The sequence below is a fragment of the Pongo abelii genome, chromosome 3, assembly GCF_028885655.2.
Source record: "Pongo abelii isolate AG06213 chromosome 3, NHGRI_mPonAbe1-v2.0_pri, whole genome shotgun sequence".
Taxonomy (NCBI): domain Eukaryota; kingdom Metazoa; phylum Chordata; class Mammalia; order Primates; family Hominidae; genus Pongo; species Pongo abelii.
Window position 1 is genome coordinate 171,396,700 of NC_071988.2, and position 25,141 is coordinate 171,421,840.

General features: G+C 35.2%; 1 protein-coding gene across 3 annotated transcripts in view; it reads right to left on the bottom strand.

The window, feature by feature from the left end:
- IQCM (IQ motif containing M) overlaps positions 1–25,141 on the bottom strand; it is a 489,167-nt gene that overhangs the window by 210,424 nt on the left and 253,602 nt on the right. For all 3 annotated transcript variants that reach the window (XM_054554570.1, XM_054554569.1, XM_054554571.1), the window contains one exon: positions 5,767–5,965. In XM_054554570.1, coding sequence (XP_054410545.1) covers positions 5,767–5,965 — 199 coding nt within the window. The remainder of the gene's footprint in view (positions 1–5,766; positions 5,966–25,141) is intronic.

Sequence of the window (25,141 nt, forward strand, 5' to 3'; positions counted from 1 at the left end):
TAGAATTTATCAGACAAAAAGTACAAATTTCTACTTACAACAGCAATATTGCAATATAAAGAGTTATTGTAAATTACTGATTATAATATTCCAATTTCTGTTATCTTAATGGACAAATGTATTATACTTATCAACATTTAATAAAATTTTCCAGTATTTATTTCAGTTTGCTTTTGCTTGATATGGTCATGTCTTTTTTTTTTCTTAAGTAATTTATTCATTGTTTGGAGAATTCCGCCATCATACAACACTTAGTAGGACTTAATTTCCGTTAGTGTGTTTCTTACCTGTTTGTAAGAGATTTTTATATGTTAGGCTTTTTTAAACTTCATGTCATATTTCAGCAATTATTTTGCCAGTTTGACTTTTAACTTTGAAAAAAGATTCTATAGACTTATAAGAAGATATCCTGACCACATTTGTTGATTGAAGTCCCACCTTGTCTAAGCATTTAGGTATGAAAATACCAAAAAAAATTTATTCAAAAGCCTTATAAAAACAAAAGGGAAAATGTTTTAAAATGGCTAAACCTATACACAGTGAAATAAAAATTGAACATTCTAAATAGTTATCTCAATCGCATACGCATAAACACACACTTACAAATATACAAGCCACAAATACCACTAAGTGTGAATCTTATATTCACTTTCCCATCCACTGAGAAACTAGTGAAGACCTTATCCATGCATAGCTACTGGACATGTGTCTCTCCTAGGTTTGGTTCCTCTTGCCCTCTTTCAGGCCTCTCCTCTGTGTCACTGTTGCTTGCTGTACTCATTTTGATCTGAGTCAAAGAGATTATTTTTACTACTACCTGAAGCATATGCCTCAATCACTCTATGTCTAATTGCTCAGTATAGAAACTGTTAAATAAATGTTCTTGGTCAACTTTATCATTAAATATAAATAAAAATATATTGTTTTCCCCCAGTGTACTCCGAAAAATGTTAAATAGCAGCTCCTGATTGCCATAGAAAGGGTGCCTCTCTATAGGCCGTGGTTCTTGGCTTCATGTCTCTGATGTGAGCTCACCTGGATTAGCTCTATTAGCGTCAGGTGGGAGTATTATCTAGCCTTGGCTTTCGGCAGGAAACTCCAATGTTCATGTTGAGCCTGACCTGAGAAAAGACTCCACCATTTGCAATAATTGGACACTTCTGGTACCAGAATGGCCTCGTTTTATAGTGCTCTGGAGCTAGACAGCCTTATGTTTGATTCTCAAAATTCATTCTCAACTATGTCACTTGCAAGATGTCCAATTTTGGGTAATTATGTTACATCTCCATGCCTCATTTTTCATAATTACTAAAGAAAATTATACAAACTGGAGAAATGATACTACTCCAATTCTTGATCACCAACCTCAATGGGGTTCTCAAAGTGGCCTGGAATTTCATGCATGCTTTTTAAGGCATCTCTCTGCCATTTTCTATATTACCTCAATCTTCTCAAACATTCAAACCCATCTAAATGCTTACTCTCACCAAATGGCCTAATTCCTTACTTCACAAAGGAAGAAAAAACAATTAGTTTATTGCAACCCCAACTTCCCACCAGCAAGTCTAAACACTTTGCTGCATCTACACATCTTCTTCTCCTGCAACAATGGAGAAATATGTTTCCTCTCACTTAACGCTAATCTTGTCAAGTAAATTAGAAATCCACCCCCTCCAATCTCCTTAAAGGCCTTATAATATGGATTATCTTCATCTTTCTTGTATTGACAACCTTTCTCTCTTACTGTCTTCTTCCAATGGGCATTAAATATACATAAATATTTTTTATCTTAAACTATCCTTCTCTAAACCTCATAGTGCCTCAATTTATCTACTGCAGATGTTTTCACTGCATGAACGTACTGTTAATAAAGCCAGAAAATTCTGTCTAGCAGCATTGGAGACTATGGACCTAACCCTCTTCCTTGTACTGCCTTTCAAGTTCCTTGATCTAGCATATTTTGGTTTTCTTCTTACCTCTCTGGTTACTACTTTAGTGTTTGTGGAATACTCATCTTCTGCTTCCCCTTGAACGCCAACCAGTTCCTCTCAATCTTTCCTTTTATGATTCTCTCTTTACTCTACATAGTCTCCCTAGACAATGACATTGACTCTCATGGCTCCAGTTAGTATCAGTAACAATGATTCTCAAATCTATGGGTGGTGGCAGGTTTCAAGGACGGCATCTTTGGTCAAGGAGCTGCATCAACATATTTAGAAGACGTTTCTCAAATTTCAAATCCCTCCTGGCCCCAAAATGCTGTTATGTGTCCTTCACTCTCTTGAAAATAATTTATTAAAAACATGTATTAGGCTCCTAGTATGGGCCAAGAATGTACAAGACCTTGTGAATAGATTAAAGATCAGGAAAGATAAAATTTCTGTTTTTAGGGGGTTACATTTTAGTGAAAGGAGCAATAATCTAATAAACAAATATATGTTAGGTGGTAGTAAGTGCCATGAAGAACAATAAAGTGTTTTAAAAGAGACAGGGAGTGATTAGAGAGTATTTTGTACAGGTTAGTATGGGGCAGCTTTTCGATAATGTGACAATGAGCAGAGACCTGAATGAAGTAAAGGAGCGTCACCTGGGGGAAGAGCTTTCTCAGAAATATAATGAGATTCATTGCCAAAATGAGGTACTTTTATAGATGAGAGGGTTTTACATTCTTCTTCAGTGAAAGAATTTAAGAACTACTGATAAATCCCAAGTCTTTCTATATGGCCCAATTCCCTTCTGAATTTTGGACCCATATACTCAACTGCTTCCCAGACATCTCAAGGATTTCCCACAGAAGTTTTAAATTCAGTGTTGAAACTTGGACTCAGTGTTAAAAACACAGTGTTGAAAATTGGACTCTACCTTCGTTCCTTTCTTCTGCTCCCTCTTGCCTGCCCTTTCCCTTAAATTCTGCATTTCTCAACCATACACCAGATTGCTCAAGACAAGCACCTGGGAATCATTCTTGACTCCACCCTCTTCCTTATCTCCAAATACAACCAAACCCAAAGTCCTCTCAACTGTCCATTTCCCCATCACCACCATGCACTGGATTACTGAAAAAGCATACTAGTTGTTCTCCCTCCATTTTGTCACCCTCTCCTCCCAATCCATTGTCCAAAGTCAGTAATTTTTCAAAAATACAAATCTATTGGTGTCACTGATCTATTTTAAAGGCATCCATTCTCAGACACCAAGTATAAACTCCTTATTAAGGTTTCTAAGAACTTTATTAATCTGATTCCTACCTTCAGCTTCCTTTACTGCCATTGTCCTCCCAGCTATGCCCCAGCCCCTTAAATGTAAATAGCTCACCTAAGCTCATTGATATTGTCTTTCCTGTGCCTCTCAGCCTCCCAGTATACCTGACAAAATAAAGCCTCACCCTCCAGATCTCAGTTTATTGGTCCTATCCAATTGCCACATCAAACACACTTGGGGTTAAATGGCCTTTCTAAATGCTCTGATGATACCTAAGACTTCTTTCAGTTGTCTGCATTGCTCACCAGACTATGTATGCTCTTCACACACCAGGCAGAAAATTGGACCCAGTATATAGTAACTATTATCAAATCAAAAAATACATATGTTATTGAATAAATGAACATAGGTCTTCAGGTACTTGTGAGTGTTAGCACATGTTATGTAATAAAACTGTTCTATACAACAGGAGTCCCCAACCAACTGGTCTGTGGCCTGTTGGGAACCAGGCTGCAAAGCAGGAGGTGAATGGTGGGTGAGCAAGCATTACTGCCTGAGCTCCTTCTCCTGTCAGGTCAGTGGCAGCATTAGATTCTCATAGGAGCAAGAAGCCTATTGTGAACCGCACATGCAAGGGATCCAGGTTGTGTGCTCTTAATGAGAATCTAATGCCTGATGATCTGAAGCAGAACAGTTTCATCCCGAAAACATCCCTGCCCCTGCTCTGGTCCATGGAAAAATTGACTTCCACAAAACTGGTCCCTGGCACTGAAAAGGTTGGGGATTGCTGCTATACAATGTGACCTGTCCTATAGGCTTCATGAATAGGTTCAGATTTTGTTATTATTTCTGTTTTGTTCTTTTGAGATAATGATAGGAAATTCCTACTTTATCAAATTTTCAAAGAATTCTATAACCTCCAAAATATTGAAGACCATTGAGTTATTCTTATAGTAATATTGAAACTCAGATTCTCCAGCGCTGTTCCAAATTTATTGATTCAACAAATATTCATTAAAAGCCAATTTCAAACACTTTTTATTATTGTAGCTATCAACCATTCCAATGTCCTGGAATTTCAACATTTTTAGCCAATAGCAATAGAATATATTTAATTAAGGATTAAAACTTTAAAATTATAAATATTTAGAGAAAAATATTGAAATTAAGTAAGAGCCTAGAAGCGTTACATCGAGGAACATACCCTGTTTTGTGTCTTTATAATTTTTAATATCATTATTACTTATACCAAAACACATGCAAACAAACAGCACAAAAATTTTTAAAGGAAAAGGACATTTTTAACTGTGGAAAAAATATTCATATTAAAATACAGCAATCTCTGTGGTCTTTTGATGTATAACAGGTAAGATAATTTGATGCTGCTTCATTATTTCCAAATAATTCCAAACTAAATTTTTCACAGGGAATGGAAATTGTACAGTCTCTTGAGTAATCTTAAACTTCTAGCACACATTCTAGCAGACACTGTCCACAGCAACAAACTCTGAGGTGGCAGTAAAGCAATATGACTATGGAAGTCTCCCAGTGGAGGGACTGCCACTGTGCTGACAATTATCCAGTGATTTGCTGTGCAACCTCTAGAGCAGAAAGTTATCAAGAATTCCCCCAACAGCAACCCTTCACACAAGCACAGTCCAGGAAACTTACTATTAACTGCATTACAGGCTGTCATACTAGGATTTTGACAGTAGGCGAAACAACTTTAACCACATCAACAAAGCAATCATCCAACAGACAAAGCATCATGCCATTGATGGAATAAAAAAGAAAATCAATGATCATAACAAATTTTATAACCAAATAAAAGTCAACAATCTACTTTATATTGGCTCTGATCCTTTAAAAGTACGTTTTTTTTAATCTCAAATTCTATCTCCGTATAGAAATTCAGCATTTTCTTTATCAATTAAATCACTCCTTTTCACCCTCATCTTTGGCCCATTCTTTCTCTCTCAATTTTTTAGATTCATTTTTGTCCCAGAGGATATGAATGATTCTACAATTACTTCTGATATTAGGAAATGCTGTAATTGAACTATATAGCATGTGTCAAATGTGTGTAGACAGAACTTTAAGGATGTGTGTGTGTGTGTGATCTCCTTAGACTGCCATAATAAACTTCTACAATTATATTAATTCATCCACTCAAGAGGTATTTGTTAAGTGCCTACATATAATCAAATACAATAGGTATTTGTTGAGTGCCTACTACATACTAAACACCATTCTAGGCATTTGAATACAGAAACAAACAAGACAGATGTTGTGGCAGGCACCTGTAATCCCAGCTACTCAGGAGGCTGAGGCAGGAGAATCGCTTGAACCCAGGAGGCAGAGGTTGCAGTGAGCCAAGATCACGCCATTGCACTCCAGCCTGGACGACAATAGCAAAACTCTATCTCCAAAAAAAAAAAAAGTATGTACACAGAATTTTACTTAGAAAAATCAGAGGCATATTGACCAGATGACTGTTCAAAATTCTACTTAATTGAATCTAATGAGAAATTTTAAACACATTATAATATCTGATGGATATCTTACCTTGGTCATTACTCTTTGCAGTCTTTTGCGTTCAAGCCATCCCCTGACGTGTGCCTGCATGATGGTGACCATTCTAATCAATTTTGGAGTAATCATGAATTTTTTTCTTTCTCGGAACACTTGGAAGATTTCTATGTGTGGTCCAATTCTTTTAACTTTACTGTCAAGTTTATCAGTTTCATTTGGAGTACCTTTTATCCTAAAAATAAAACAATTTCTTATTATAGATAATATGAAAAATTAACACTTCCACAAACAGTTTTAAATTATTTCAATGATGAATACATTGAAATAGGAAATATATTATAACTTGTACATAGAATTCAATACATAGTATCACCAGGACATGTCAATAAGGTCCTCCAAAGAAGGTTGAATATGCCAAGATCAATATTACATGGATAAAATTAACCTTCTAATGAAAAGAAATCCAAAAGAAAGTGAATTTGTCAGTCTATCTACAACTATTCCAAAGAGAATGTTTTCATATGACACGGCAGGTTAGTTCAAATAATTTTCCTGTCCTAGAAGCTATTTTAAACTACAGAGCGCTTCAAAATTATTTAATTATTTGGCACTGATATTCTGTTAACCAAACATCATCAGAAAAGTAACTTTGATTCAAATGCTTTGAATTGAGAGTCTCTGTACTATGGTGGTAGGATCATGGCCTATAGGATCAGCAGATGGGAAGGGTGATACTGCAAACAATGACCAGTCTGCAATACGGCTATGGGTGACTGTGGTAGTTAATAATGAGTGTCAACTTGACCGGATTGAAGGAACAAAGTATTGATCCTGAGTGTGTCTGTGAGGGTGTTGCCAAAGAAGATTAACATTTAAGTCAGTGGGCTGGGAAAGACAGACCCACCCTTAATCTGGGTGGGCACAACATAATCAGCTGCCAGTGCAGCTAGAATATAAGCAGGCAGAAAAATGTGTAAAGAGAGGCTGGCCTAGTCTCCTAGGCTACATCTTTCTTCCATACTGGATGCCTCCTCAAACATCAGACTCCAAGTCCTTCAGTCTTGAACTCCGACTGGCTCTCCTTGCTCCCCAGCCTGCAGACGACCTATTGTGGGACCTCCTTATGGTCATGTGAGTTAATACTTAATAAATTCCTATACATATATATATATATATATTCCTATATTCTTATATATATATATTCCTATATTCCTATATATATATATTCCTATATATATATTCCTATATATATATTCCTATATATATATATTCCTATATATATATTCCTATATATATATATTCCTATATATATATTCCTATATATATATATTCCTATATATATATTCCTATACATATATATATATTCCTATACATATATATATTCCTATACATATATATATTCCTATATATACATATTCCTATATATATATTCCTATATATACATATTCCTATATATATATTCCTATATATATATATTCCTATATATATATTCCTATATATATATATTCCTATATATATATTCCTATATATATATATATTCCTATATATATATTCCTATATATATATATTCCTATATATATATATTCCTATATATATATATTCCTATATATATATATTCCTATATATATATATTCCTATATATATATATTCCTATATATATATATTCCTATATATATATTCCTATATATATATATTCCTATATATATATATTCCTATATATATATATTCTTATATATATATTCCTATATATATATTCCTATATGTATATTCCTATACATATATATATATATTCCAATAGTTCTGTCCCTCTAGAGAACCCTAATACAGTGACCCCAGCAGCGATTAATAACATTTGAGAAAACTGAAGATTTACTACCATTAACAGATTATCTGTAATCTTGGTAACCTTGTGTCAGCTTTTTTGTTATATGTATATACCTGTTATGTTTTACATATGATAGCCAGTTTTTTCAAAGTCTTCCAAAGTCCAAAGTCTAGTTCCCTTGCAATTTTTAGCATATAAAAATGCTTTCTTCTTAATGTTTTTATTTCTGCCCTCTCACAAATGGAGTTCCACTGACTGAGATGCCCAGGTCAATTCATTCACCAGGGCTCAGTCTTGCCCCAAAAATGATCTGTACCTACACCTCTGAATCCCAGACCCAAGTTTCTTGATTCTCAGAGTGAATCTCTGACTCATGCTCACTCTGTTTTTGCATTATTTTCTTAGTCTGTTTTATTTAATTTTTACGTTAAGTTGATTCTTAAGTCTTGTTCTGTTTTGTATATGGCTATTATTTTTATTCTCTTGGTAACTGAAATGTGGAGTATGATTTTGATTATTTGACCCAGCCACAAAGTCTCTGTTCAGTGGTAGATGGCAGGAAATCCCAGTTCTGTCTTTTCATATTTGTCTTTCTGTAGTTATTCTTGAAGCTTGTACTATCTCCTGATATTCTCTATATTGTATGTCATTTGAACACTAGCATAACACCATTTTTGAACACTAGTTTGAATATCATTCAAGAGAAAATTTCCCACCCACTAGAATGGAGATCAGCCCAAGATTAAGAAATTTTCATAAGAAGAATTTGTTGGAGATCTTTTTTACTTCCTGACCTTCCTACTCCCAAGTAGCTGCAATGAACCAGTGAGATTTGTTGAAGCACAGAAAATTGTGCTGTATATTTATTTTTGACCTATATCTAAACATGTATAACTGAGGCTGCTAGTTCTCTTTGTTTCTGTGTGTAAATGAAAAAAAAGTCATTTTCCTCTTTGCAAAAGGAAATAAATTAGTCTTGTACAATATTCTTATAACTGTAGCTCTTTTGTATCAGTGGCTGATTCATTCTATCATTTTCTTTCTTTCACTCTCTTGAAAATTTTTATAAATTACTGAGCCAAATATATATCATTTTGTACACTGAGGGATAGATGTCTTATTAAACAAAGCTGCCAGAAGAGCTGAAGAATAGGAAACAAGGTTTTGTATTTGTTTGTTTAAATTAAGACTGATTTTGAATAGCTTAGAAAAGGGGCAGCTCTGCCTTCTAAGAGGATTTTTGCTTGGCTAATATAATAAATTTCAGGAACGGGCATTGATGTATGAGATGTATGAGATCAAGTGGAATGCAGGTGAAATAGTAATGATTACTTCTGGCTTGTCCGTAGCATCAAGACCTAAGAGATTCTGAGTTGACATCTTTTTCTCATTTCTCTCGGAGGAAATAAGAGGACTGTTATAGAAATAGTTAAATACCCAAGCCAAAAAGTGAGGGAAGGTTTCATGTTCTAACAAGATGCAAATAGCAAAGGAATATGTGTAATGGTAGGGTGATATGTAATGTGTACTATTGAAATGACAGCTCTAGGTCATTACAGTCTTCTGGTCTCCTAAGTTGCCTTGAGAGGCACAGAGTTTTTAATCCTCTACTGAAAAGTTTGTGTGTGTGTGTGTGTGTACATGTGTACGAGAGAGAGAGAGAAAAGAGACAAAGAAAGAGAGACACAGACAACAGAGGCAGAGAGAGAATTGAAAGTTACTTGGGGTAAAAGCTGTAGTTAATATGAATAATCAGAACTATATTACGTAAAAAATAAGAAGAAATGCAAGCATGTTTACAAAATGATGAATGTGGTTTGTCTGGTTATCATAACAATTGAAAAGAAATGAATTTTATCTTAGGTCTGAAACAGATGAACTTTGATCAATACTATATCTCTAGATAATTGGAATGTTAAAGAAAAGACAAGAACAATTTATAGAAGTGAACAATTTATAGAAGTCTTGATGGAAAACAAATTGTATTTACAAATAATGAGTTTGAAAAGAAGCTAATACACTAAATTTTGACAATGGTAAATTTTGATGAGCTTAATCATAAAACAGAGAAATGCTTGTGAATCCTTAACTATAAAACATTACATAGGTAGTACATTTTAAAAGTAAAATTAGAATATGATATCACTTTTGTTACACTGACAAACTGATTTTTGATTACATAGTCTGCTCTTAACATAGGGAAAACCATTCTGTGCCTTCAATATATTTTGCCCAAATATCAAAAAGTTCCTTTTATCACATAAGTATTCCTTTTATTGTGCTTGTGAATCTTTTTTCTCTTCTTTGTGACTTTTTTGCAAAGTTTGGTATTCCTAACATTTAAAGTTACTTAGTTACTTGTGTCTCTGTTACTTCTTTTTTACTCAAAAGGCACCTGTGACTTCTGTTCATGTTTTACTTCATCTGACAATTTTTTCAATGTTTTCCCCACATTCAAGTTCCAAATTTTATTTTATTATTATTATCCTTTTTTGAGACAGAGTCTTGCTCTGTCACCCAGAGTCACCCAGGCCGGAGTGCAGCGGTGCGATCTAGTCTCACCACAACCTCCACCTCCTGGGTACAAGCAATTATCATGCCTCAGCCTCCCGAGTAGCTGGGATTACAGGTGTGTGCCACCACACACAGCTAATTTTTTGTATTTTTAGTAGAGACAGGGTTTTGCTATGCTGGCCAGGTGGGTCTTAAACTCCTGTCCTCAAATGATCCCCTGCCTCCACCTCTCAAAGTGTTGGGATTACAGGCATGAGCCACGGTGCCGGGCCTCAAGTTGCAAATTAAACAAACAAACAAACAAAACATTATAATGTCTTTTTAACCTATCTTTTGGGTATCACAGATGGCTTCAGGATCATACCAAAGATTTTCTTCTTCACTATATAAAAGGAGGGCTGCAAGACATGACAAGGTATGTCTTGTGTGGTTGTTATACAAATGTTATAACAATTTTATTTTTTTAAAGCCAGGTTTCCTATATGTTGGCCCTTATGTTTACTTCTGCATATTAGGACCATTGGCTCAAAAGCTTGCCAGCTCCAAATTCAAAATTCTTAGACATTCAGTTGTTTTAAATATGGCCCAAATAAGCATATTTTTAGCCGTTTAGAGTCTACTTGCTTTGCCTACACCATGAAATTGCTTCCAATATCTGTTAGACATCAATAAGGCACATCCTGGGGCTATAAAAGACCTCATGTGGCTGCTGCTCTTTGGAGCTCAATGACCCAGAGATTCTCCATCCTGTGGTTGAGTGTCATCATCTAGACATGGAAGTCCCCTCTCTGATTTCCCTCTCCCACAGGAGACCACTACTCCTTCTGGGTAGTGGCTGCAGGTCACAGCCTCTGGAAGGCCTTTGCTGGGAGAGACCTCTCATGCAAACCTATCCATGTGCTGCCCAAATACAGCTTGGTATGGGCTACTGCCACTTCAGGGTCATGTCTTTTCCTTGACAAGACTCATGATCCTTGACCTTGTTACAATGGTCCATATTTTTATCTAATTCAATACTGTATTGAGGGCTGTCCTGTTTATCAAATCTCAAAATATAAAAAGAGGTGACTAATCAAGGAAAATTTTGGCCTAAGTTGAATATATAACAAATAAAATATTAATAAAGCCAGGTACAGTGGCTCCATGCCTGTTATCCCACCACTTAGGGAGGCTGCAGCAGGTGGATTATTTGAATCCAGGAGTTCAAGACCAGCCTGAGCCACAAGGTGAAACTCTGTCTCTACAAAAACAACTATGAAAAATTAGCAGGCATGGTGGCACATGCTACCATGGGAGGCTGAGGTGGGAGGATTGCCCAAACCCAGGAAGTCGAGGCTGCAGTAAGCAATGATTGTGCCATTGCACTCCAGCCTGGGTGACAGAGTGGGACCCTATCTCAAAATACGCATGTACATACATATTTTTACATTAACATAAACATATTAGAAGCACAGTATGGTATATTGATGGCCAATTAAAGCCTCCTTAAATCCATACCTTTGCAACGTGATTGTGCAGCCCTACTCATCAAGAGGTGGAGTCTATTCACCTACTCTAGGACTATGAGCTGGTCTTGTGAATCGGTCTAGCCAATAGAATCCAATGGAAGTGATAATGTGCCAGTTCTAAGTATGTGCTTTAAGAGACTTTACACAGTTTCATTCTTTCAGAACCCTACATCTACATGACAATAAGCCAGCAAGTCTCTAAAGGATGAGAAGCCACGTGGGGAAGAGAGAAGTTGTACCCACTAGCATGAGCCCAGGTCTGGACCAGATCATCATTATTGTTGCACAAGAAATAATAAATAGCTGTTGTTTTAAGCCACTAAGTTTCGTGATGCCATTGTGGCAATAGATAACTGATGCATATACTTAGGTTTATACTCAAAGACTAACACAATAACTGTCAAATTGATTTTTTCAAAGGTTTTGTTTCAGAGGTAAATTATCTGTCAAGTCGTGACATTAGGGATGAAATTTTTAAAACCTTGAGGTTTGTCAATGTCCTTGTTGTCAATATGTTCTTATTTCAAGGTGATCAATGACTAAATCCATATGAAAAAAAAATGTATGTCCTCAGTAGAGGACTCTATTCCTCTCCACTCTGAGATTGTTGATTATTACAGCAAATTTTTGCTAAACATATATTATACAAATCAATCATATCATTAGCAGGTAGTTTCTGCCCAAAGCCCTGCTACAAGTTACAGGTTATAAATTTCATCTTTTGAAAGAAACATCAAAAGAATGGTAGCCTTATGAACAATGCATTTTCTTAACAGTTTATAGTAGCAATAAAAGACCTAAGGGTACAGGTTTATCAGTTTAAACTGACATCATAACCATGAACCTGTTAGACTAAGCAGAAGAACTGATTCAGGATTTCAGGACTTTTTTTCATCCAGAAACAGAAAACTTCACATGGTAATCTGCTTAAACCAAGATCAGCAAAATAAGAATTAATTATCTAGAATTGAATACACTGATTGAATTATGTTTCATATTTATTTCCTAATAAAATATGAGAAAGCTTTTTCTTTGAATCAATTTATAAACTTCAATTTGTTTGCTTTTACTAGTACAAACTGGAATGAAATATCCTTTAAATAGTATATAAATGGTTTCAACTAACCCCTCAGAACTTGAGGGGAAAAAAAGTCTTAATGAAAATGTTCATATATATAATAAGTTAATAAATCATTGTGAATAAGTTTATGGAAATTAAGAATACATTTTCATTTATTTTATCTTTAAAACAATATAGAACAATAGTTAAATATATACAAAATTCCTTTACTGAGTTCATTATAGAAGTATTTATTTACAAAGTTTTAATAAGAATTGATACTTTTTTCTATCATAATGTAATTGAAAAATCAAGTTTGTAATCTATTTTCCATTTTAATATAAAACATTTAAAGGTAAGTCAATAAACTAGTATGGTGGCTCCTATTAAGGAACGTGGATTTAATCTTTAGGTGAAAATGATGCCCACTAGGTCCTCCTAAAAAACCAGCTCACTCTTTTCTATGTTGGTTAGGGATTGCCAACTAATGGAATGTTACAGGAAAACACATATTGGGAAACTTGAGGATATTAAAAAGAGAAAGCGGGTGTTTTTACCATTATATGTAATGTAGGTAAAACCTGGAAGAAGAAAATTGGATGATTCCTAATTCCTAACCTCAATGAAAAAACTGACAAGGGCAATAAAAATCCTGCTACATAAAATCATTATGAAAGAATATAATATGACACCAGGGGATTTATCAGTCTTCTAGACAGAAGTTACTGATATGTTAGTATCATGATTCTAGTTTTGCTAATGAAACAATAAAAGCATCCACGTTTTAATCCATTCCTTATTCCATGTTTACCAATGAAACTGACTCAGTAAAACACCAAGTTAATGATATTGAATCAAAAGTTGCTGGAACATGGGTAGAGCATTCAAATAGAGATTTCCCTAAAGAAGACATACAAATTGTCAAAACATGTATGAAAAAATGCTCAACATCACTAATCATCAGGGAAAGACAAAAGCATAATGAGTTATCACCTCACACATGTTAGAATTTACTATCAGAAAGAGAAAAGACAGCAAGTATTGGAGAGGACACAGAGAACGGGGAACCCCTGCACACTGTCGGTGGGAATGTAAATTAGCACAACCTTATGGAAAACAGTACAGAGTTTCCTCAAAAAATTAAAAACAGAATACCATTTAATCCAACTATCCCACTCCTGGGTACGCATCCAAAGGAAATGAAATCAGTTTGTCAGAGATATCTGCACCACCGTGCTCACTGCACCATTATTCACAATAGCCAAGATATGGAATCAACCTAAGTGTTTGTTAACATATGAATGAAAAAAGAAGATGCAGTATATATACACAATGGAATACTATTCAGCCATAAAAAGAAGGAAATTCTATCATTTGTGACAACATGGATGTACCTGGAGGACATTGTGCTAAGTGAAATAAGCCAGATACAGAAAGGCAAATACCACATGACCTCACTCATATGTAGAATCTAAAATGTTGATCTCACAGTAGAGAGTAAAATGGTGGCAAAAAGAGCTGGAACACTTGGGAGCAGGTGTTGGGGAGATGTTGGCCAAAGGATATAAAATGATATTTACATAGGCAGAATAAGTCCAAGAGATCTATTGTACAACATGGTGACTATAGTTAACAATATATTGTATTCTTGAAAAATGTTAAGAGCGTGGACATAAAGTGTTTACACCATAAAAATGATAACTATGTAAAGTAATGCATATGTTAATTAGCTCGATTTAGTCATTCCGCAACATATATATACTTCGAAGCATCATGTTGTACACAATACATACAATTTTGTCTGTAAATAAAAATAAATAATGAGTAAACCAAAGAAACAGTTGCTGAACAAACTTACGCAGTCACAATCATGCTTTATGAATGCATCTTGATCACAAGATAGGGATGAGAAAGTAAACAACTTAGCTTCCTCCATAACGCATAAATAGTATATAATATCTTACAATCGAGGGGAATAAGCACCTGCTACCCTGTGACAAACAAACACAGGTAATTCTGTCTAGCACTAATCTCCAAAATAATTAGAATCTCTAGGGCTCCCCCTTTCTTTATATAAGTTATTACTGAATCTATAACCAAAGAATGACTTACAGCTCTCACTGATATATATATGATGACCCTGGATGGGAAGGTAAAGCATTAGTCAGTCATTTAGTTTTTGACCACCTAACACATTCTAAGAATGGTAATAATGTGCAGACAAGCAAAAGGGACTGGCTCCCTTCACGTTATTTCAGATTTGTACTTATTTTCTGGATAAAACAATATCTATTGCTGATCTTTTTCTTTTATTTTCCTTTTATTAATATATTTTTATTTTTATTTTATTTTAGAAACAGAGTCTTGCTCTATCACCAAGGCTGGAGTGCAGTGGTGCAATCACAGCTCACTGCAACCTCTAACTCCTGAGCTCAAGTGATTCTCCTGCCTCAATCTCCCAAGTAGCTGGGACTACAGGTATGCATCACTAAGCCTGGCTCATTTTTCTTTTAGTTTCCAGCAACCAACCCTGTCTTCATAAAAGCATCTTTCACTTAATTTCAAATTTTATATCTCTATTAAAACATATATATGTATATATATAAAATCTCCCTTCCAAAATGAACATCCCGTATTTCATCTGAATTATATTTCCTAACTTTGGAATAATAATTTCTGAACATATTTTTGTGAGAACCACACCACCAGAGTCCCTTGAAGGTTTCATCATGTTCTCAAATAAATTTTTTGTTGTGATTAGTTAAAACACACACCTGGCAAAAAATAATTAGAAACATACATACAGAAAAATGTTTCAATAATTATTTTAAGTTAAAATAGAAATAAGGCACCATTTTTCACTTCCAAATTTAGGAGGAAAACCCTGTGAATCTATAAAATTCCAGAGAAAGTTTGGTTCAAGATGCATTTCCAACATTATTCTCAATTGTGTAATCTACTTGGAAAATAGATTGACTTGGCAATATGAATCAAGAGCATACAACCTAGTAATTTCCTCTTTGGAAATTTCCCCTAAGTATGAAAAAAGCTATATGCATGAAGACATTCATCCCCAGTTTCATTTATAATAGAAAAAATTTAGAAACAAATATCTAAGTAAATTGTGTTAGAGCCAATCAATAGACTATTATGAGGTCGTAAAGGTGTTGCTTTTGAAGATTATGTAATAATTTGAGTAAATGCTTGTCATTCCAAAAATTGATATTAAAAGAATAAGGATATTAATATGCATTATATAATTGTAACTTTAAAAAATGTATATATTTATATACATATATATAAAAGACTACAAAAACATGCCAAATATTATTAATGGTTATATTAACTCAGTGTTTCTAAATCAGGAATGGATAGGAATCACACCAATTATTTCCAGGGAACTCCTCTTCAGGACCTTCCTTCAAAGATTATTTCATTGACTCCTTCAGTAAAACTGATGCAAATTCCTGATTAGATGCTGGGTTGTAAAAAAAAACATTAGGTTGTAAAGAAAAATGATAATTTGTTTCTTGTTTTCCGATTTTGTTCACAGTTCCTGAAATAGGCTAGCATTCACTGCGTAAAGTAAAAGTATAATAATTAAATCCATTAATATCAGCAGTAGTGGTAGTAACAATCTTTTATTAAGCATTTATTTCAGACATACTTTCTCCTTCACTCTTCAAAATAGTATTGTTAAGGATGGAGGCAGTGACGTGCACCTATAGTCTCAGCAAGTCAGGTGGCTTAGACAGGAGAACTGCTTGAGCCCAGGAGTGAGAAACTAACCCAGGCAACCTAGTGAGACCCTGGCTCAAAAAAAAAAAATCAAAATTAAAAAAAAAATAGTTTTGTTGGATGATTATTATTCTGATTTTATAAATGATAAATTTATAAGTAGCACAGCCATAATTCCAAGCCCTCTTGATCCTCTGTGTGATGAAATCAAAGGAGGACAAAATTATGTCATGACAACAGAAAGGTTGGTATTGACAATAGCCTATCCTCAATAGTTAGGATGACTTGGGTAACTGGCTTTAGGTTTTTGTTCATTTGTTTGTTTCAGGAGTATTGAAAGATACAGCCATATCACAAATACAGACAGACTATTACAGAAATGTTCAATTTTATGCCACGGACTTTATGTTCATTCTTTATATGAGTTGTAGATGAGATATGAGAAATGTATTGTGACTGTCAGATATATGGAGACTAAGTGACCTCCTCTGAGTTAGAGAATAATAGAAATTATTCTTTGCTTACCCTCCAAATGTAATTTTTAAATTTATCTTTCTTTACCATAGAATTTTGATATGGAGCAAATTGTCATTTTTACAGACATTTTTAGCCACTAAAGAGTCTCCATACAACTCTTAAAAAATCCTCATGAAAATAAAAATGTGAGTCATTAAAGGCAAGATACAAAACAAGTTTTCATCACAGAAGAGACCACTCCACTTGTTTTCATGCCACCTCCTACTAATGTCACTCTAAGAATGAGAGAAAGAACAGGGCTGACTGGCTGCCTTTTACTTTTTCATTTGAAGTTTGACAAATCTATGCTCAAAGCATCAAATCAAATAGTTTTCAGAGAGATAAGAGAACATTATGCAAGATTACATGTGAGAAAAGATACGATAAGTTAATTAGTAAGTTAATCATGTCCGAACATTACACCCTGAGCTTGGCAAACATTTGAACAGGGAATTTCCTTTCAACTGCTAATGCTTATACGATAATATATGTTAAACACTAAATCAGTTTTAGAGTTTGGTTCAGATATTGCTACTAATTAGTTTTGGCTGATATTGAAGTATTTTGTATGCTCCATTTATAAAAGCACTATTTGCCCATCTGTTCATAGGTTGAAAGTGATTAAGGATACTTATTTTGGCTGTTGTAAAAGCCAAATACTTTTTAAGCTGCAAATATGTGACAAAACCAGATCAGGTTGCCAAGTTCAGAAATATATTAAAAGAGATCTGTGATGCCTCCCTCCCCCAATTCCTCTTCCAACCTGCATTATTGAAAAGTAAATATCACTGCTTTCCTGATTAGACTAGCATGCCTGCTTTGTCCAAATGCTTTGCAATTTAGTTATAATTTACACAATTTACTCTGATTTGGATCTGCTGCTACCAAGCTGTGTCGAGGGCTTTCGTTTCCTGTACGTGCAGCCTTGAAGTAGAAACATGTGATACTCTTGTGCTTTGAATGTGGGATTTGAAAGTAACTTGGGTAATGAGTAGAACAAGTTTGTGGCCTACTTTAAACCCCTAAATGATTTCTGTTAAGTTTGAAAACAATGCATTAAATTCAACATGGGTGACATAGATTTTTAAGAGGAGGGATGTAATACATGCTTGTGAAATTCATCTTTTGTCTCATTATTATTTTACTATTCCATTTCTACATGTTCCCAAGGGTTCAGTACTTCATGCTAGTAAAACCTGTTCACTTCAAAAATCAGAGCAGCATTCCTGGGACTTTCTAAAATAAGATGCACCCTGAAGTGGAAGATAATGTCACTTTAATTCAGGCAAATTTTAAAAATAGTTTAAGTACCTAAAGGAGATGTAATTCTTGGGTGCCTTCTGTTCTTTTTGTACCCCAATCATTCCTCAAAATGCTACTCCATGCCAACCCCCAAAAAACAAGTGCCCTCCTATTTTTGACTGTTTCTAGGTCCACAGCAATCTGTTTAACTAGATATATCAAAGGATGGAGATTGATAACCCATTTAAAATCTCTGAGAGAATTGGAATTTCTGGGTAGGATATTTTTACCACCTATATAGATTCCTAGTTAGAACATTTCGGGTAGTAAAATGCTGAAGGCACTCACTATGGGAGAAGAGAATTAGGCATGGGCGCAGGAGGCAGAAGACATTTTCCAGGCGCATGATATCATGTCTAAGGAAAGAGGGGTCTTATTGTTATTACTGCTTGGTTTCAATTTTCCAACAGATTTTCCTCAAAACAAAATAGAGACTTTTAAAATTCCAAATTCAGTTCAAAAAACACAATTATTTCTTTCCTTCTGGCATAGATAAACATTCTGCAGGAGCACTGCTTATTATGAATTAAGTTGGAATTATCATTTCACATAATGGAAAAGCAAAACCAGAAAAAATACTGTTTTTATTCAAATTTAATCAATTCTGATTTTTTTCTTTCCAACTTTTCAGGTTCAAGGTGTACACGTGCAGGATTTTTTATGGGTATATGGTATTTTGTGTTACGGAGTTTTGAAGTGCAGATTATTTTGTCACCCAAGTAATAAGCACAGTACCCAAAAAGTAGTTTTTTGATCCTCACCCTCCTCCCACTCTCCACCCTGAAGTAGGTCCTTGTGTCTATTGTTCCCTTCCTTGTGTCCGTGTGTACTCAATATTTAGCTTGATTTGCTTTTTTATTATTATTTCAGTAGCTTTAAGGGTACAAGTGGTTTTTGGTTACATGGATGAATTGTATAGTGGTGAGGTTTGAGATTTTAGTGCACGTATCACCCAAATGGTATTTGGTTTTTTGTTCCCGGATTAATCCGCTTAGGATAATGGCCTCCAGCTACACCCATGTTGCCGCAAAGAATAGGATTTTGTCCTTTTCTATGACTGCATAGTATTCTATGGTGTACATGTACTGCATTTTCTTTATCTAGTCCACCACCGATGGACATTAAGGTTGATTCCACGTCTTTGCTATGGTGAATAGCATTGCCATGAACATACATGTTTATGTGTCTTCATGGTAGAACAATTTATATTCCTTTGGGTATATACCCAGTAATGGGATTGCGAGGTTGAATGATAGTTTAAGTTCTTTGAGAAATCTCCAAACTGCTTCCCACAGTGCCTGAACCAATTTACATTCCCACCAGCAATGTATAAGTGCTCCCTTTTCTCCACAACCTCACCAGTATCTTATTTTTTGACTTTTTAATAGTACCCATTCTTACTGGTGTGAGATGGTATCTCATTGTAAGTTTGGTTTGCATTTCTCCACTGATTAGTCATGTTAAGCATTTTTTATATGCTCATTGGCCACATATATGTCTTATTTTGGGGAAAATGTCTGTTCATATCCTTTGCCCACTTTTTAATGGGGTTTTTTGCTTGTTGATTTAAGTTCCTTATAGATTCTGGATATTAGATCTTTGTCAGATGCATAGTTTGCAAACATTTTCTCCCATTCTGTGGGTTGTCTGTTTACTCTGCTGATAATTTCTTTTGCGTGCAGAAGCTCTTTAGTTTAATTTTGCCAATTTCTGTTTTTGCAGCAATTGTTTTTGGAGTCTTAGTCATGAAATCTTTACCAGGGCTGATATCCAAAATGGTATTTCCTAGGTTTTCTTCTAGAATTTTTTATACTTTTAGGTTTTACATTTAAGTCTTTAATCTATCTTGAGTTGATTTTTGTATATAATGAAAGGAATGATCCAGTTTTAATCTCCTACGTATAGCTAGCCAATTATCCCAGCACCATTTAATGAATAGGGAATCCTTTCCCCATTGCTTGTTATTGTTGGCTTTGTCAAAGATCAGATGGTTGTAGGTGCGCGGCTTTATTTCTGAGTTTTCTAACCTGTTCCTTGGTCTATATGTCTGTTTTTGTACCAGTATTGTACTGTTTTGGTTACTGTAGCCTTATAGTATAGTTTGAAGTCAAGTAGTGTGATGCCTCTAGCTCTGTTCATTTTGCTTAGGATTGCTTTGGCTATTTGGGCACTTTTCTTGGTTCTATATGAATTTTAAAAGAGTTTTTTCTAATTATGTGAAAAATGATATTGGTAGTTGATAGGACTAGCATTAAATCTGTAAATTGCTTCAGGCAGTATGGCCATTTTAACAATACTGATTCTTCCTATAAATGAGCATGTTTTTCCATTTGTTTGGGTCATCCTTGATTTCTTTCAGCAGTGTTTTGTAATTCTCATTATAGAGATCTTTCACCTCCCTGGTTAGGTGTATTTGTAGGTATTTCATTCCTTTGGTGGCTATTGTGAATGGAATTGTGTTCCTGATTAGGCTGTCAGCTTGGACATTGGTGAATAGAAATACTACTGACTTGTTCATTGATTTTGTATCCTGAAACTTTGCTGAAGTTTATCAGATCACGGAACCTTTAGGCAGAGGCTATGGGGTTTTCTAGGTATAGAATCATTTCATCTATGAAGAGAGATAGTTTGACCTCTCTTGCTATTTGGATACCTTTTATATCTTTATATTCTCTTGCCTGATTGCTCTGGCTAAGACTTCTAGATTCTGATTTTTTAAATCAAGTTAATATATAATGCATTTTAGGGATCTCTCTTTAACCTAAACATGTTGGAAACTCCATTTTATTGTACCTACATGTTTTACCGGTAGGATACTGAAAAATATTACCATTGAAGTCAACTGAAATAACTAGGGCGTTTATGCCAAAGGCGTGATGAGGGCTGATTTTTCAGTGGCACAGTGACCAGAGGTGTCAATTTTTATCTATGAAAAAGGGAACATAGTAAATTGTTCTGCTCTTCATCCCAACACAGTTATTTATTCCTCTTGGGGATACTTCTGCTCCCAATCCAAACTTTAGTCAGTCATGGAGAAGAGCTGACTTTACCTACTCCCATCCATCTCTCTCACCTCTGCTCAAAAAAGGGTGAAAGATAAGATTCCTTATCCCTAGAATAGGGACTTTAGATTATAGGGCTCCAGAAAATAAATAAATGTCCACAATTAAGGTGATTCTAAAAACAATTTCTAATATTATACTCAATGTTTTATTCCCAACCACGTATATATCAGGGACTACCATTTCCAAAAGATTGGGGAGACCCTCAAGTGGGAACACACAGAATGATGGTCAGGCAATCATAGGCAAAGCCTGTTAGAGAAGTAGAACTGTGGACAGTCTGAAAGTAACCTGGATTAGAGAGAGATGGGATCCTTTGCCCCCCTTTCCCCTGCTTTTGCCTCTCTATTCACCCTCTTAATGTGTTCCTCCATGAAAAAGCAATTGCAAATCTGATTGTCCCTGCCTGAGATTTCATTCATTCTCATAGCACTATTAGGGAGGATTACTATGTTTTAAAGAAGAGAACTTATGTGTGTTCTGTCTCTCTATTCTGCTTGCTCCTCCTTGGACAATTTTCTTCTTATTACATGCATGAGTCACACCTACAACTTCCTCTTGAACTAGGCCTAGTTTTCCTCTTTCGCAGCTGCTGATTTCCTATAGTCAGTTTCCTTACTCTCTGCTACACCCTTCAGCAGAAACTAGTGGAATTATGTGTATCCCATGCTTACGAGTGAGGAAGTACACTCTTGACTTCTCTAGAGATGAGGCCTTTTCTATTCCAGGGGAGAAAGCAGAAGGCCCCGATTCAGCCTGTACCTGAAGCCAATATGCTCTAACTCAGGTTTACCAGAGATCCCAGCCGACAGTAACTGGTTATTTTGTGTCCTCTTTGTTCTGCCTATCAGAGCAGTGTTTTTTTCCATCCAATTAGGCTAGACTGGGAAATGAGTGATGCTGACATTCTGATGCCTTGTGACTAATGCCAGTGTTAGACTCTGGACACATTCAGAGCCATGAACTACCAGCAGTTCACCGCCTGACCGTGCTCCTGCTTCAGCCTACAGCTCTCTTGGGCAGGACCTTTGCATAAGAGGCAATTGCTTGCCTTAAATTTGATTATCTTTATTTTTGCTTCATACCACTGAGAAGCAATCCTAAAGAAAACAGGCCTAGAAGAGTTAAGGTGCAGCTAAATAACACTTGACTTGGAGGTATACAAGGGAGTTTGGAGATGGTAGCATTTTCAGGAGATGCAGTCTCTAGTAGCTGCTTTTGAAGACTTCATCCTATCCCAAGATCATGACACTGAGATATCATCAAGGTAATTAACTATAGCTCTATTAACTAGCTAATCAAAGCAGAAAGAACTAAGTCATCCTAGGAATTGACAGAGCCAGGAAAGTAAGTACTGGACATAGTTAAGTATATTCTCTAACTTGGTGCTCAAAGTGTGGTCTGAGCACCAGCAGATCAGTATCACCTGAGAGTTTATTTGAAATGCAGTATTTCAGGCCATTTCGATTCTACTATGCTCAAAAAGAATAACCATCAGCCTAAAAATGATAGAACAAATACTGATAGGAGAGAACTGAAATGCAAGCCACAAAAGATCTCATAAAGAAAATTGAGACTTCTTTTAATTAGTTAAATTTTCTGGGCTCAGGTGAATAATTTTCCATAGACATCTGCTGATCTGCTATCTTTGAGAAGCTGGAGAATAAAAGTGATGTGAGAATTCTGGAGAATGGCAAATGTCCTCACTTTAAAAAAGAAAAGAATAAAAAATTGTAAACTCTAGGCCAGTAAATTAAATCTCAGAGTCTATCAGTTATCAATTGGATGTTGGGTGAGGACTTAACAAACGAAGCAGTGGTGCCAAGAGCCAGAATGTATACAAAAAGAATAAGTCATGCCATGCTAAACTCATTTTCTTTATTTTAATTTAATTGTATAGCTATTTTGCTCTTTCTTACTATATTGCTAGACCAGGAAATAACTTTTAATGTGTCTGAATTTCAGGTAGGCAATTTTCAAGGTTCTCATAAAATCTTTGTAAACAAGGTAGGGAACTATAGGCTGATTGGGTGGTCTTGGGTGATGGGAGGAAGACTGCATCATTACTAACTGGAATAAAGAACACAGTAGAAAAGGACGGGAAAACTAACACATAATTATTTCCATTTTGAAAAGTTATTACGGGATATTCTAGTGAAGATGCCCAGGAAGCAGTCTCTAATTTCTAACTTGAGATGAGAACTATACACAGATGGAAGAGAAAGAAAATTCATTATAAAGCAGAGAAAATATATTAAAAGGGTGATTCAATAATTGAACAAATATTTATTTATTTACATATGTATTTTATTACTTGTGTAAGGTGCTATTCTAATGTTGAAGATAACCTGTTGAATAAAATACAAAAAAAATTCCCCTGTCCTTATTGAGCTTATATTCCAGTAGAATAGATCAAAAGTAATCACAGTAACCAAGTTAATAATAGAGTATGTTAGAAGATGATGTGTGCTATGGTAAAAAATTAAGTAGGATTTGGTGGTTGGGGAGTTCTGGCAGAGATCGAATACGCAATTTTAAATAGTATATCATGGCAGGTGGAGAGGTTACTGAAAAGATGACATGTAGTAATTATGTGAGGAAAATGTGACAAGAAGCTAAGTCAAAATGTAATAAAATTACTTGTAAAGTACTTCAATTCATATATATATATATACACATATATATACATACATATATACACATATATATATATATTTGTGTGTGTGTGTGTGACTGCACAATAATTTCACTATGACCTTGAAGATGTTAGGTGTCTTACCTCCCTCATTGTAGTTATTACACTATTTTATAATGATCTCCAGGTCTATCTCCCTTCTATACCCAGAATCCCTGAAAGTGACTACTTTTCTTGTATAATAGGTGAAGAGAGAAAGAAAGACGTAGAGAAAGAACAGGAAGGAAGGAGAAAGGAAGAATATATTGGTAACACATTAGAATATCTGAAAAGTTCTTGGGGTTTGTCTTTTTTTCGGAACTCAAATCAGTATGAGTTATTGCCCTTGGGAAGTTGACCCCTAAAGCTGACATGGTGGGTTTCATGAGTTGATCTACAGGGTCTAGGGTTGGGTTCCACTTTACATTGTGCTACTAAAATTTCATTTGAAATACTGTGTTCTTTCCGAAGCATATTTTAATGGGGACATTTTTTAGTACAGTGAGCATCTGTTTCTTTCCTCTGTCTGGCACCTCCTATTCTTTGGAGAATTGCACTTCCCCATTCCAGTCATGGGACTCTCCCATGATTTGTCTAGGGCTGGTCATGTCTTCCAAGGTGGGAAGTCAGCCAGAATATTTCTGTGTGTGTGTGTATGTGAGGAGAAGGGGAGGGGCGAGGTGCTTTCTGTTTTGGAGCGGGGAGGTTTGGTGGGGGATTGTTTGTTGCTTTTGTTTTTGTTTTTTATTTTTTGTGCTAATACAACACCGCCATTTTGGTAAGATCGAGAAGTGAATTAGATACCTGGGAGCTACTCATTTTCCTTGCCACATGGAGAAAAATTCTATAGAAGGAGGTATTAAAGCCAAGCAGAGATTAAAAATGAAAGAAAAGACAATGCATCCTGAAGACATTACTTGAGTCCTTGAGTCATCTGAGCCTGAGATGCTAAACCGATACAAAGAACAAACAGCCACCAGATCCTGCACCCTTGTAATTTCTATTTAGATGGGTCAGTCAATCCAATGAAGATGTTGTAGACATATATATATATAGTTGAAATAGGCTGAGGGGCTTAATCAGAAAAGAAAAAGTTGGTAAGGAGGGGTGACTTCTAGAAGACCAAGGGATACCAGTTCAAGAGAGATAGGTATTAAGCTTAAATCAGACAACTGTCTGAAAATCAGAGAAGTCCTTTGAATTAAATAG